Source organism: Hibiscus syriacus, unplaced genomic scaffold (genome assembly GCF_006381635.1).
Source record: "Hibiscus syriacus cultivar Baekdansim isolate YM2019G1 unplaced genomic scaffold, ASM638163v2 tig00112231_pilon, whole genome shotgun sequence".
In the NCBI taxonomy this organism is placed as follows: domain Eukaryota; kingdom Viridiplantae; phylum Streptophyta; class Magnoliopsida; order Malvales; family Malvaceae; genus Hibiscus; species Hibiscus syriacus.
The window spans coordinates 1,880,573-1,893,627 of NW_024063276.1; the positions used below are offsets into that span (position 1 = coordinate 1,880,573).

General features: G+C 34.2%; 1 protein-coding gene across 2 annotated transcripts; it reads left to right on the forward strand.

The window, feature by feature from the left end:
• Window positions 1-1,751: 1,751 nt before the first annotated feature.
• LOC120176303 (plant cysteine oxidase 4-like) lies at window positions 1,752-6,965 on the forward strand. 2 transcript variants are annotated; one of them, XM_039182752.1, is made up of 6 exons: window positions 1,752-1,885; window positions 2,231-2,546; window positions 3,761-3,906; window positions 4,122-4,269; window positions 6,253-6,456; window positions 6,571-6,689. In XM_039182752.1, the coding sequence occupies exons 2-6, from the start codon at window positions 2,444-2,446 to the stop codon at window positions 6,687-6,689; spliced, it is 720 nt and encodes a 239-aa protein (XP_039038683.1). In that variant the 5' UTR covers window positions 1,752-1,885; window positions 2,231-2,443. The 2 variants fall into 2 exon arrangements, with proteins under 2 accessions (XP_039038683.1, XP_039038682.1); XM_039182751.1 differs by lacking the exon at window positions 1,752-1,885 and having other exon boundaries at window positions 2,444-2,546; window positions 6,571-6,965.
• Window positions 6,966-13,055: the final 6,090 nt, after the last annotated feature.

Consider the following 13,055-nt stretch of genomic DNA (forward strand, 5'->3'; position numbering starts at 1 on the left):
AGGTTTTAAAGAATAGGCTAGCTGCCGTCGCCTTGCATGGCGGTTCATCGGCGACCACCACCTCGGGCTCCTCTCACTGACGTCTAAGGCTACAAGTGAAGGTCAAGGGACCCTCTACTCGCTCCGAATCTCACCCAGAAGATAAAATGTCCTTTTTTTCTTATTAAAAAAAAACTACTTGAATATCTTTGGATTCAAACAAGAAACGAAAAAGATGGTACCTTTGAAAAGGGATCTAAAAATTTTATTGACTTTTTACTTCTGGTTACAAAGCTTTTTTACTCTGAAATTTTCTTTACAAAAGTTTCCCTTTTTCCCCTTCCTCCTTTGTTCGAATGGCTTCCCTTTTTATCTCTTGCTATATGCTTGATTTGATGAAATCTGGTGATGTATTATGTGGTACAGTGAAGCTATGGTCAAGGGAATGATTTCCCTAAGCCCCATTAATAAAATCATATTTTTTTTTAATTTAATCAGATTTTTAATTAGTTCTGGGTGGTTGTTGACTGATTTCCCTTCTTTTCACTGTTTGATGAGGTGATGACGATGAATGTTTGAAACATTGACTTTCTCGGCGTCGTCGGTGCGGCTGGGGCGAACGGCAGAGGCGGCAACAACTGACGGCGGCGTGATTAGGGGGATGCTCTATAGGGTTTCCAAAACAAACCCTAAAAGTTGGGCTTACGGCTTTATAAATTTGGGCCTGTTTCATTTGGAGTTGGGCTTGGTTTGTAATCGGGTTTAAGGTTGCGAAAATAATAAATATTTAATATAATAATAATAATAATAATAATAATAAAAAGGACAAAACGGGTGTTTGCACATATTGTGAAATATTATTTTCTTTATTTAACTGTATTCTAGAATCCTTCAGAATCCTAAAGGATTTTAATATGAATCAAGTCAAAATTATTAAACTTATTTGAAATTTTCTTTATATATTGAGCCTGTATTAAAGAAAAAATATATTTTCAGATTTAATAATCTTAATCCTTGATATTTCACAACAAGAATAAAGGATTTTAAAGTACACAATCATTAAATTTATTAAAAATAAAATTATAATCCAGGATAATTTTGTGAAATTTCTCATATGATATTTAATGATTTATTTAAGACCATACAAAAATTCTCGAATTTTCATATATATATATATATATATATATGAGTGTCGAAACCTATAGATTTTTATATGTAAATTTCCTCATGTGTCGCCATTAGAAAAATAATCTTCACACTCGTGTTATTTTATTGAGCACATCGACTATTAAAAGTTACAAAATGATCTTTTAACTATTCATATATTTTAAACTCATCTTTTTATTAAAAAAATTAACAGTCGTTTAAGCTGAACACTAATATACTCTTGGATATGATAAAATATAATCCTAAGTTGTATAGTCATTTAAGATTTTAGGATAAGATTTTATCATATTCAAATCAGTAGGTTAACGTCCAGTTTAGACGCTTTTACTTTTTTTAACAAAAAAAGATATTTTGGAACATATGAATAGTTTAATGATCATTTTATAATTTTTAATAGTTGAATGACTCAACAAAGCAATATCCTATAATTAAATGATTATTTTTTAACTTTTAATAGTCGAGAGGCTAAAAAATTAATACCTATAATTGATGGACCATTGGTGTACTTTACCCAAAATATAAAATGAATTTTTATTTAGGCAAAAGGGCAGTTAATGTAAAATCCAGGTGATATAAGCTAATCGCAGCCTCCCCCTGCTTCGTGTTTTCTCACTGTTGCGTTTCTCTCATCAGCGATCCATTCCCTTTCCTTACTTTATTCTCTCCTATGCTCTTCGTCCTAACTCGCGACGTCCATTTCTCGCAAATATTTATCATCACTTTGATGGATTTAAAAGTGGTTAGATCCTTTATTATTCGATTCTCCATATTTTTCTTCTTTTGCTTTTAATTTTTGCGCAACCATTTATCAATATATATATATCTTGAAATCTGTTTATTAGTGCTTTTTAGGTTAACCGAATTACTTTTAGATTTTCCCAGGTTGAGTTTAGTATTTGTTTTATTCGCTTGCATTATCTCTTTTAGGGTTAATATTCTTCTAATAGGAATTTTGGCAATGAAAATATGCATTGAATTCTTGAATTTTGTAATAAGGAAGGCTCTGCTTTCTATACTTGTTTATTTTCTGTCGTTGGAAATGAATTAAATCGATTTACTTTGGCTTCAATGTGTGCCTTGTCAGATGGGTGGTTGTAAGTGAGATTAGCGGGAGGGATAATGAATTAATTTCCATGCAGATCTACTACCGTCGGGTTTCTACGCAGATCCAATTATCACCGAATTGCATCTTTTATCGCACTATCAATTAGTGTTGTACTTGCAAAAAAGGCGTTATCAGCTTACTGATATAGAGGCTTTTGGTCCTTTCAGTTAAGTTGGTACCGTCTTTACAAATATGCCATATTATATACAGAGGCTTTATAATACTTGCAGAGCGGCATTCTCGCCCAATGGCCCTGTTTCTGATGAGACTCTTGAAAAAGTCCGTACTATGCTAGGTATTCACTATTGATTCCTTCTTTCTTCGTGTTTGTTCCTTGAGCTTATGGTTGAAACAAGTCTTCTATGATTTATTAGTTATTATAATTGAAATAAAATCATGTTGAAAGTTATTATTAATTTCTGCATGTTTCTGGAATTAGTAGTTCGTAAATATATGGAAGCTAATTTTTGTTGCATTTTGCTGTGATGTTATTTTCAATCAAAATTGAAACGTGTGACTTTATTCATTGGTTAATTAATTTAAGTATGTTGAATCTTTCTTTGAATGACATCAGCTATTCGAAGTTGCTTCATGCAACTCCTAGTATGTTAATATCTTGGCAAGTCCATGATCTACCAATAAATAGTTCCATGCCTTTTGGCTTATTGGAATACCAGGCTTCTGTGGTTTTGTAACTAAAAAAAAATATCCTTCATTGTGTGGGATGTTAAGCTTATTTACTTTTAAGTTCAAAATTTTTCCTTTAGGAAGAGGCACTGACATAATTTAATTGGAAAAACATTTCCAGATTTCCATCGAATTTAATTACAGTCTTGAACTTTAGCGGAGTGAGAAATTTGAAATCCCTTCCACAATGACCTATGTCAGAATTTCACTATGCTTTTAAGGATGTAATCTTCCTGTTCTCTGCTTTTACGATCTACTATTATGATTTGTATTAAATTTAATTATTTTTGCTATCATTTCTGATGGTAGATGGCCACCGCTAGTTCCCTTGGGCATCTAAGATATACCTTCAAAATGATTGCTTCTAATTATCTTTGAAGCACTTTTATTTTGATTATAAAAGCTTGTTGTATGACGAGTTAAAATTGCAATTTGTTCTGCTTTACATTGAGGGACTGCTCCATTATTGTGGAACAATTTCAGGTTTCTACTTGCTAGACACCTTGACTGTTATTTAGCATTGGAGTGCTTCTAGATATAATATAGAGAAAATGTTGCCTGGGTGTTCAGTAATTCAATCCGTCTGTATACTGAAGGCATTGGATCAAGACATCATTGTGAGTGTTTACTATTATTCTAATTTGAAGTACTAAGTACAAGGGCCTGCTATAACATTGAGAAAGTGTTCTGCTTGGTAGAGATGATTACCACACCTTTGGTATTATTTGATTAAACATTCAATTTTCTAAACCACTGTGCATGAAGCTCCAATTTTTTGTTTTCTTCCATAGCATTTTAACCCAAAATGTCATTTCATTTCAGAGAAAATGAAGCCTTCTGATGTAGGTCTGGAACAGGAGGCGCAGGTGGTATGTAATTGGTCTGGTCCTGTAAATGAGCGGAATGGAACCCATCAGTCTTCGCCGCCAATTAAGTATCTGCACTTGCATGAGTGTGACAGCTTCTCTGTAAGCAAAAATATTAACTATCACCTTTATTAATAATGATATTTCCTACATTTGAGGACATAACTTTTTAAGTGAGAAAGCTGCATTTAGCTGGAGATCTCCTAGAATTTATTAAAATGGGCACTTCCCTTGAAATTAGATTTAAACTTTTGAAAATTGAAATTGCATTATTAGCTATTGAGGCCCTCATTTTTTTATTTTCTCATTCTCTGCAGATAGGAATTTTTTGTATGCCACCTTCCTCTATGATACCTTTGCACAATCATCCAGGAATGACAGTGCTGAGCAGGCTTATCTATGGCTCATTACACGTAAAGTCATATGATTGGCTTGACCCTACAGAACCTGAAGATCCACTACAAGGTGTGTTTGTAATGGTCCATATTTCTTTGATGCATGTTAACTAAACCATAACTCGGTATTTCCATAGAGAAATTTGTTCTTATGTATAAATTTGATAACAAATTTACACATTTGTTTTAAATTGATTTACTAATGATACCATCCTTTATATTCCTTGAAATTGACATGGACCTTTGGAGTCATACCCCAAAACCTAGTTATTGAGATTGGAGAACTTAGGTGCATATAAACCCCGCAAGAATATCTCATACTTTCCTATGTGTGATCAAAGTACCATACCTTGCATTTGGGCACATATAATTCTACCATGCTTTGCAGTCCCAGTGCCCATCAGGGTCAGGTTTGCTATGGTCCTTGGTCGAACACTGAAGCACCAATGTCACCACTCTGGGTTACTAATTAACCGGATTGGATGCTAATTGATATTAGCCTTTGGAGAACCACATCTGAAGCGCTTGTGGTTGAGATTGGAGAGCCCAGGTCCTTACAAACGCCCACAAGAAAATCCCATACTTATATGTGGGATCCAAAGTTAGGCACTCAAAAACCTCACGAGACCCATTTTTTAATTATTATTCTTTTCCAAATATCTGTTTCAGGAGTTTTCTCGGGTAATTTTTTCTAGAAGATCTAGTACCTTTATAAAGTTATCTTCTGGTGGTAGAAATCTATTTCACTGCTGTTCTTACCATTTAACTTGTGCTATGCAATTTTTTTGTATAACTTGCATTTAATTTAGTTATGTGCTGGTGGTTTGTCTTTTAAAATAACTGAGAAATATTGAGACTGAAATTTAATTAATTTAAAATTTGTTTGAAACTTGGAATAGAGTAAGAAGACATAGATAATACTAAATGTACTAGCTGGTGGCCGTCTCTTTGTTACAGCTAATGACTCTTTAAATAGGGTAGATGTAAAGAGTCTTTCTGCAAGCATCTAAGAATGTGAGAGGCTTGTTCAATTCCTCATCTTGTGTAGATGTGGTTTACTTCCGGTTTAATGAGAATGCTTGTGACATATCTTCTAAGCTGATTTTGTGAAATATTTGGAGGCTATACTGTACTTAGCTTGGGATGTGCACACTTATATTTGAGTGGAATTTCATTTAAAAAATGTTTGAACGCAAACCAGACCAAATGAATGGTTATGGAAGGCATCCAAAACATATTGTTTGAACTTTGATGTGATTCTAATTGAGTTCAGCTTGGTTTCTAAAAACAAAATTTAAATGGAATTTGATACCATCCAAATATTTTGACCCCCAATCCAAAGATTTTTTTCCTGGGGTATATTTGTTTGATTCAACTTTGTGCTCGCAAAGTAAGTGTAGGGAAGTTGATAAACAAACTTGTTAATGAAATAAAATAACTATTCAATCTAGGGGTTTTATGGTGCAATCCGGCATTTCAGGGGTGAGGCGGTTGCCCAGTGAAGGCTTCATTTATTTATTTTGCATGATGTCTGGCTTGCCTGTAGCATGTGAAATGGAAAGGAAGCTATTGAACATGAGTTGAAATAAATAGGACTTATTAAATCTGTATGAGATCTTTTTTCTGATTAACAGGAGTGATTATTTGTGGCGTATAGCAGCTGAACCTGCCTATATGTCACCGACTAAAGTATTTATTTGTTCGACTGATGTAATAATATTGATAAATTATTAATAGACAGAAATGTCGGTGCTTGATTTTGAATGATGCATTTTCTCTTCACCCTTCCAAGGGTATAGGACACATTATATAATCTTCAATCTTTGACTTGGATTTTTGCTTATTCTTGATGGTTTGTAGCAAGAGCTGCAAAGCTTGTCAAGGATTTATTTGTTCGACTGATGTAATAATATTGATAAATTATTAATAGACAGAAATGTCGGTGCTTGATTTTGAATGATGCATTTTCTCTTCACCCTTCCAAGGGTATAGGACACATTATATAATCTTCAATCTTTGACTTGGATTTTTGCTTATTCTTGATGGTTTGTAGCAAGAGCTGCAAAGCTTGTCAAGGATACTGAGATGACAGCTCCTTGTGCGACAACAGTGCTTTATCCCACAAGTGGAGGCAACATTCATTGTTTCAGGGCACGGACTCCCTGTGCTATTTTTGATATTTTATCTCCACCTTACTCTTCGGAGCATGGACGACACTGCACTTACTTCCGGAGGTCCCCAAGAAGGGATTTACCTGGTAAGAAATATAATTTTGAATCTAGTTATAGGTGGTAGGTTCTTTAATATTTTGAGACATGAGGATCAATGCTGCATGCTAGTTTCTTATTTCATTTGCTTGTTTAAAATGAAGGTGAGATTGAAATGAATGGAGAGACGTTCTCGGAAGTGACTTGGTTGGAAGAGTTTCAGCCCCCTGACAACTTTGTGATTCGGAGAGGGCTGTACAAGGGTCCTGTTATTCGAACTTGAAATATTCAGGTACCATCCATCGAACTTATATTCTAATATGAAAATTGGGTCATAATCACAAGGAACAAGCATGGGGCTGTAGAAGTTAGGCATTTGGGGTTGTACATATTACTACACCAATGTAATCCTGTGATTTTACGAACTCACATATTATTAGTTGGATAGAGCGAAAGTTGAGAGGAACTTGCGCTTAATGACGTTCTTTTGTTCTTTTCGATTTTGTTTCCTGAATGAGAACGTGGAGTTCATTATTAACATGTTTGTTGCCTTCGGTTTGGTAATTTGGCTACTTCATTTATTGGGGGTCTTTCAAGGATCCTGTATGTGTATGTGTATGGATCGATGGGCATAACCGCTGCCTTGGTGGAAGTTATATTTCTCGTTCGAACGTTACCAGTTTAATATTTGGGAGTTGTAGTTTTGCAATGGGCCGTTAATAGGGCTTATAGTTGACCTAAATAAAATATAGAATAATTGAACATTAGCCACAGGCAGTTGGCAAGGTAAATGAAGAATATGTGACGGAAAGTTCCTTTTTAACAATATGGGTAAACTACCAGAATGGTCACTTACCTTTCACGTGTATGTATTTTTTACTCATTGCAACAAATTTAAATTTTGATCACTTACATTATTGTTTATAAAGTTTTGGTCACTTATGTTATCGCTTTTTCAAGTTTTAGTCAATATGACGTTAAATATCTTTAGTTTGATGATGTGACATTTAATAAGAGTTCAATTTTTATTCTAACTGTTAGATTATAGGGAAAAACATTAAATATGAGCCTTTTGTAGGCCCAAAGTAATTTATGGATAAATTTATAATTTATTTTTTTAATATGATTTTCTTTAGTTGACACCTCTGTCAAAACACAAGCTTTCAACCCCACTTGCGTCGCACATCCTCATTCCGAGGAATTTTGATATTTCTAGGGTTAGGGCCATCCAAAACAATGGTATGATAATTGGGTTTTTTTTTTGGCACAATAAGGCACCCGTAGGAATTATTTGGTCCAATAGGACACCCTAAAAAGTAATTTGGGATCTACGATATATTCTACAATGTAAGGGGAACTCGTCACCTCCATGTGATATAATTTTATATTTCGAGTATAATATTTTAGTATTTTTCGTGGAATTTAAAAAATCATTTTTTACAAATTATTATGTGAATTTTATTTTTTTGGAAAAAAAATACAATGTGAAGAGTTCCTTGGGTTTAAAATTTGTAGTCGTTGGAACTCGTCACCTCGAGGTGATGAGTTTCAAAGTTAATTTTCTCAAATTTTAACTATAAATAGGAGTTGTGTTAGTTGATAGAGTTATAGGAGAACCAAAACATGCACTTTTAGGAAGAATATTTCATGCAATTTTCAGAAGATCATCTTTGGTTTGATTACTCTAATATTGATGATTCGGATTAAAGCTCGTCTTCATATGACGAATGGGTGAAAGAATTAATAAAGTCTTTTCTTGATTAACATAAGGAGTTAAAAAGTGAGGAGGAGAAGGAGATAGCAAGCCGACGCAACAAACGACTCATCGAAAGGAATGAGAATAAGAAAATTTATGTAAAAATTGAGAGGAAAAGATGTTTATTTTGTTGAAAAAAGGTTTTAAATAAATGTATGAATTTGACTTTAGTTTAACGTTATAGTTTGCAATTATATATGAAACGTAAAAATTTGCAAAATTATCATTGGTATTTGTAAAATCGGTAAAACATGGGAATATGATTACAAAGGATTTATTGGCCTGCTCGATATCTTGGGAGTTGTGGACAGTGCTTCTTATTTTGGCCTTCACCTCTGCATTGGCCCCATAGCTTCGGCAGACCTTGCTCTCTTTGAGAGTCATCCATATCAGTATGAATTCGACTAGATTCAGAACGACCCCTGAACTTCCTTCATAATTACGGATTGGGCAACCATTCCTTAGAGACAATAGGTGGCCAATATGCATCGTTCGGGAGAAACTTAAACTCGCAACTGTATATGTTGCGCATAGTATGCAAGCTATAACAATTATCAGCGTAAATGTATGGGTCTATATTCACATGCATACATGCAACATCCACGTGAGCGCATGGGCATCTGAAGGCTTGAAATCGACCACAATCACACTATCTTCCATTCATATTACCAATATAGATAGAAAAATTCCCACATTTATATGGTCGAACAAGTGATTGGACAATATAATCATATTATAGTTTGGTGAAATTATGAACATACATTGATTTTACATGAGTTTGATTTTTGGTCATTGCTTTCTCCAGATCTAGAGCCTAATTTCTACCTTCGTTGAGTATTTCCTCTACCTGGGTACCTTTGTCTACCCAAACTTTACCCAATCTGAAGTATATCTCCCGAACAATAGTTGTCACCAGAAGATGTCTAGTCCATTTTAGCACTGAATTGATACACTCAGCAAGATTGGTTGTCATATGACCGTAACGTCGACCTTGATCATCATATGCTTGTGCCCATCTTTCCCAAGGTATCTCAGCTGCAAAGGTATACACCACTTTTCCATATTTTCTTAAATTTTCTAGTCTTCCATGAAAGCTCGGTTGTAGTAATGCGTAGCCTGAAAAAATTGTTAGGTGTAAGTATATAATAATTTTAAACGAAGGCCAATACCAAAAAATGAAGGGTAAAACTAAATAAGTTACCCATGCTGATAATATCTTTCTTTATCTTTTTATTCTTGAACCTCAACATAGAATTTGAAGCAATATGACGTATGCAATACGCAGGAAATGCATGCAGAGGCGATCACCTACTTCATGCTCTGTTAATCATGGCTAATAACTTACGTGAACGGTCTAAGATTATATAAACCCCATCTTGGGTGATAACATGGGAGTGCAAGTTTGACAAAAAGAAATTGCACGTTTCCTCAGACTCATTTTTTACAATGACGAAGGCAATGGTGAAGGCATTTCTATCACCATCTTGTGTAATGGCTATCATAATGATGTGTTTGTATAAGATGTATAGAAAAGTGCCATCCATATGAACCATCTGTTTGTAGTAACAAAAGCCTTCAATTTGTGACTTGAAAACCCAGAACAAGCCTTCAAAAACTCACTTCCCAGAGATAACTTGTTCACCAAATGTGGTTGTAGGATATGTGTAAGAGCAAACAATGGTTCCTGGGATGAAATATTCCATTGTGTGCAACAGATGTGTAGTTTATTATATGACTGATCCCCAATCACCATACAGTAGGGTTATAGCTTTTCGTTTGGCAATCCAGGACATGTAATAAGACAAAATATAACCAAATGTATTTCGTATTGATGCCACAATCATTGATACCAAGAATTTTTCTCCACCAGTAGCTTCACGTATCCACATATGGCTTCAAAGTCTAAGTGCTTATGGTCTTTGTCAAGGAGATGAACGTGCAACTATGCTGGTTGTGGAACCTTATGACTTCTCACTACATCTTTCGCTGTAGGTATGAGACACATATCCTCTACCTACAGCCAATAATGTTGTTAATACATCTGAAAAAAATATGTCTTTTGGTCAAACTCCACAACTGTGAATTCCATACGAGCTTTGATACAAAACTCCTTCACATCTAGTTACGCATCCTTTTTACTCCCAAACTGTGATCCAACTCCAAACTCCATCGATCTTCATCTGAGGTCCCCTACTGTGCTGTGCATAAATTCGGCATATCAGAAATCTCAGTACTCCTCATGGAATCATAGTTTATCTCATGAATTGTAACTGTATGAAAATATTGAGGCATATGGGGTTGCGAACTTTATGCTTGCATGGATGTTGGTGGATGTGCCCGAACTGACTAAGTATTATGCATTGCTTCGCCATGAGAAAAGACTACCTCCCACACATCACCCTCTATATTAAAGGCTTGTCCTTTTGAAGCAGCCTCGGCGATATCAGATTCATCGATTATTGGTGTGTCATCGTCCATCATAAGTGGAACATAAGTTTCATCTTCCTCGTTAAAATCAGTAAGGATTTTACCGAATTGCCCGACGAGGTAATTTATATCTTATGATGGTCATGATTATGCGATCACGGGTGCTACAGTTGAGGAAGTAGGAACATCTACAGTTTGGGTAATATTTTCTATATGTCGAGCAAGATTGCTCCATATTTGAGCGGAGTCTCTGAAATGATGTGTTGATATCTCAAACTTGAAACATAAGCTCTAATTTTTTCCCGATTTTCATCTTTATTTTCCCATGAGGTACATCTACCGGGAACATCATGTTCACATGACTCTGTGACATGAACTGAACACCATATTTAGTTTCAACAACTTGGCCATTTTGGTGGACGATTGTGAAAAACTTGTTTGCCATAGCTTCAGAGAAAGATTGGTTTTTGCTTGTTCAATGCAATTGTAAAAATAACAAGTCTTGTGAATATTCATTTGAAGTGAGCCAATTTAAAACAAATACGACCCATCATTAGTTACCATTCATTGCTTGGCCAGTGAAATGTCATGTCAATAGACACTGTTTCAGCTACTTTCTAGTGCTCAATCGTGTTAGCTACCTTTCAGAGGTCATTTATTACAACAATAATGCAACAGTTGGTTTATTTTGTTGGTCATTTACTGCAGAATTCAAGCAACGTTTCAGAAAATGGGTGAAATAGTGGTGCATTATCATCTTCAGTAACTTTTCAGTGATATATCAACTCAAATAAGAAAACGTGTTTTTAACTCAAACAAAATAATGCACCCTTCCAGCTATTGTTCAGTGAAATACAAACTCAAAAAAGAAAAATTTTCAGTGTAGAATTATCACTTCAAATCATAAAAACGTTTATATCAACCAAGCCAAATTATTAACTGTTTTAGTTACTTTCATGTGCTCAATTAATGCATCGTGTCAGCTACTTTTTAGAGGTCATTTATTGCAACAATAATGCAACAATTGGCTTATTTTGTTGGACATTTACTGCACAATTCAAGCAAATTTTTAGAAAATTGGTGAAATAGTGGTGCATTATCATATTTAGCAACTTTCCAGTGATATATCAACTCAAATTGGAAAACTTGTTTTTAACTCAGGCAAAATAATGCACCCTTTCAGCTATTTTACTGGGAAATATGAACTCAAGTCAGATAACTTTTCAGTGTTGAATTATCACTTCAAATCATAAAAATGTGTATTTCAACTAGGCCAAATTATTCACTGTTTTAGCTACCTTCCAGTACTCAATTAATGCATTGCGTCAGCTACTTTTTAGAGGTCATTTATTGCAGCAATAATGACCCATTTCACCAACTTTTCAGAGATCATTTAATCATCTTCAAAAACTATTAATATGTGCGAGTTGAAAGCCATTTTACTCTGATATTGAAGTAAACAAAATCTAAAGCACCTTCAATCTTTTACTTCCAAAGCTTGAGTTTTTGAACTATTTTTTACGATTGTAAATATATAACCATGTGTTTCCCAAGAAACTATTCAACTACAGGAGTTAAAGTTCAGTATAGAAACAAGATTTCTACTCGGAAGTAATAGAAGAGTATCTTCCTTATATTATAAATTTCTAGTATCATGCACGAGGTTTCATCTTAGCAATGATGTAGACCTTGCTACTATGATTGAGATATACTTCTATCACTCTTTGTCTAATGTCGATTTGTTTTTAGAGTTCGATGATCTCGACATTGTTCATACCATTGAGAATGTTGCTTCCAGCTCGAATATCCCACCAACTCAGATAAATAACCAAGAAACAAAAATAGATGATGAAAACCAGAAGCATGTATCTAATTCGTACGTGAACGACAACAACAAAAATAATGTATAATTGAAGAACTTAATATTACTTCTGATGAGTTTATTGATTATGAAGATTAAAACTTCTTAAATCACTACTCCTATGTTAATGATTTTATTTAATGTTTATGGTGTTTGTAAGGTTAGTTCTATTTACGTCCTTGTGTTAATGTATTAAGTTTGTTGTTTTTTCTTCTTAATGTGCATTTATGAAGGTCTAATCTAATGTTCATTGTATGTTGTTCTTCTCAACATAATCTACTACATTTTGAGATAAAAACCCTAAACATAACTCATCACCTCGAGGTGATGAGTTCAATTGTATTTTTTTCTAAAATTAAAATTTACATAATAATCTGTAAAAAAAAATTTTAATAGAACTCGTCACCTTGAGATGATGAGTTCCACATGAAATATTAAAATATTAGGCCCAAAATATAAAAATTATATCCCATGGAACTCGTCACCTTGAGATGACGAGTTCCCATTGCATTGTAGAAAATGTCGTAGATCCCCAATTAATTTTTGAAGTTCCCTATTGGGCCAAAAAAACATGATAATTGAGATGAGATCGGCCCAAACGAAGA